Genomic DNA, 1,605 nt, shown 5'->3' with positions numbered 1-1,605 from the left:
TTACTGTTGATATGATCAATAATGTTAATAGTTTTCCTAATATTGAACCAGTCCTATGTTCCTGGTAAAAATCTTCTCTGATCTTAACGTATTATGTTCGTTACAAGCTGCTTTATTCTTTTTGCTAAAATATTATTTAGGCCCACTCTCCCACTCCCCACTCACCAGACGCCCTATGGTTTCTGGTGTAGAAACTGCCTGAGTCCCAAAATCCATGAGTCTCCAAGCATTACTCGTCCATTGAGGACGGACTGGAGAACCTCTTGAGCTATGGCTGCCACCCGAAAAAAGTGGGTTATAGTTGATGATGGTGCATGTGGAAGGACATGCTTGCTGATTGTATTGAGCAAAGACCAATTCCCTGAGGTTTATGTGCCCACAGTGGTTGAAAGTATGTAGCAGATATTGAAATGGATGGAAAACAGTTGGAGTTGGCCCTGTGGGACACTGATGGTGAAGCAGATTATGATCGCCTTAGACCTCTTTCTTACCCAGATACTGATGTTATACTTATGTGTTTTTCCATCGATGGCCCTGATAGTTTAGAAAATATCCCAGAGAATTGGACCCCGGATGTGAAGCATTTCTGTCCCAATGTGCCCCTTATCCTGGTTGGGAACAAAAAGGATCTTCGAAATGATGAGCACATGAGACGAGAGCTGGCCAAGATTAAGCAGGAGCCAATGAAACCTGAGGAAGGCAGATATATGGCAAATTGGATTGGTGCATTTGGTTACATGGAGTGTTCAGGGAAGACCAAAGATGGTGTGAGGGAGGTTTTTGAAATGGCCACAAGAGTGACTTTGCAAGCCAGACATGGACAGAAAAAATCCGGGTGCCTTGTCTTGAAAACACAGTGGAAAGCCCAAGCCCCCAATCGGCTAATTTTTGAAGTACTGTTTATTAATCTTAGTGCATGATTACTGATCTTTTTCATTTATCTATAATTTACTTTATGATATGTACAAATCAGAAATCATTTTGTTACCTGTATTTATAAGCCAATCATGATTGTTTAACGACAGTCTGTGTCCAACACATCTGTGCACACCAGGTCCCTCTGACATTATTCTTAAATAACCTTCTTCATTTTCCCAACCAGCATATCCAGCACTAATTCAAGGAAATTCATAACTTCTTGCTTCTTTCTAGAAAGAGAAAAGGTAATATTTTTATGAATTGGGCTTTAACTACATGTCCTGTTGCTGTCAGCTTCAGGGACCTGTGGGGAATAAATACAAAGTCACTTCAAAGCAAGACCTCTTATAAAGCTTTCATTGGCATAGCTCCGGGGTATTATGCAATTGTTGAAAATAGGACCTAGCCAGAGATGGCAAGTCCACGTACATCTGTTGCAAAGCTACAGTTCTGTGGTTTCATGTTAGTTACCTTAGAGTTACTGTGCAATTAGGGACACTTAATATATATTACCAAAAAATAAATATATCTACCCCAGCTTAGATGTAGTATTTTTTGGATAATTGGCTTTCTTAATACTGATATTTGTTTTCTGTACAGAAGGTCTCTTTGGGTTTTGTATTTGTTTTTTTTTTTTTTTTAAGAAAGTACATTTGAACATAAAGTCAGATGGAAAAACATTTGAAA

The 1,605-nt window shown here is 39.0% G+C and overlaps 1 protein-coding gene across 1 annotated transcript; it reads left to right on the top strand.

Moving 5' to 3' along the window:
* Nucleotides 1-270: 270 nt before the first annotated feature.
* Nucleotides 271-651, top strand: LOC140511296 (ras-like GTP-binding protein O-RHO). Its single transcript, XM_072620364.1, is given in 3 exon segments — nucleotides 271-388; nucleotides 391-434; nucleotides 547-651. Coding segments are annotated over 3 exon segments (267 nt in total).
* The last annotated feature ends 954 nt before the right edge of the window (nucleotides 652-1,605 follow it).

The sequence above is a fragment of the Notamacropus eugenii genome, chromosome 6 (assembly GCF_028372415.1).
Source record: "Notamacropus eugenii isolate mMacEug1 chromosome 6, mMacEug1.pri_v2, whole genome shotgun sequence".
NCBI classification, from domain to species: domain Eukaryota; kingdom Metazoa; phylum Chordata; class Mammalia; order Diprotodontia; family Macropodidae; genus Notamacropus; species Notamacropus eugenii.
The sequence above is the reverse complement of the archived record's forward strand: the minus strand, read 5'-3'. Positions and strand labels throughout refer to the sequence as shown.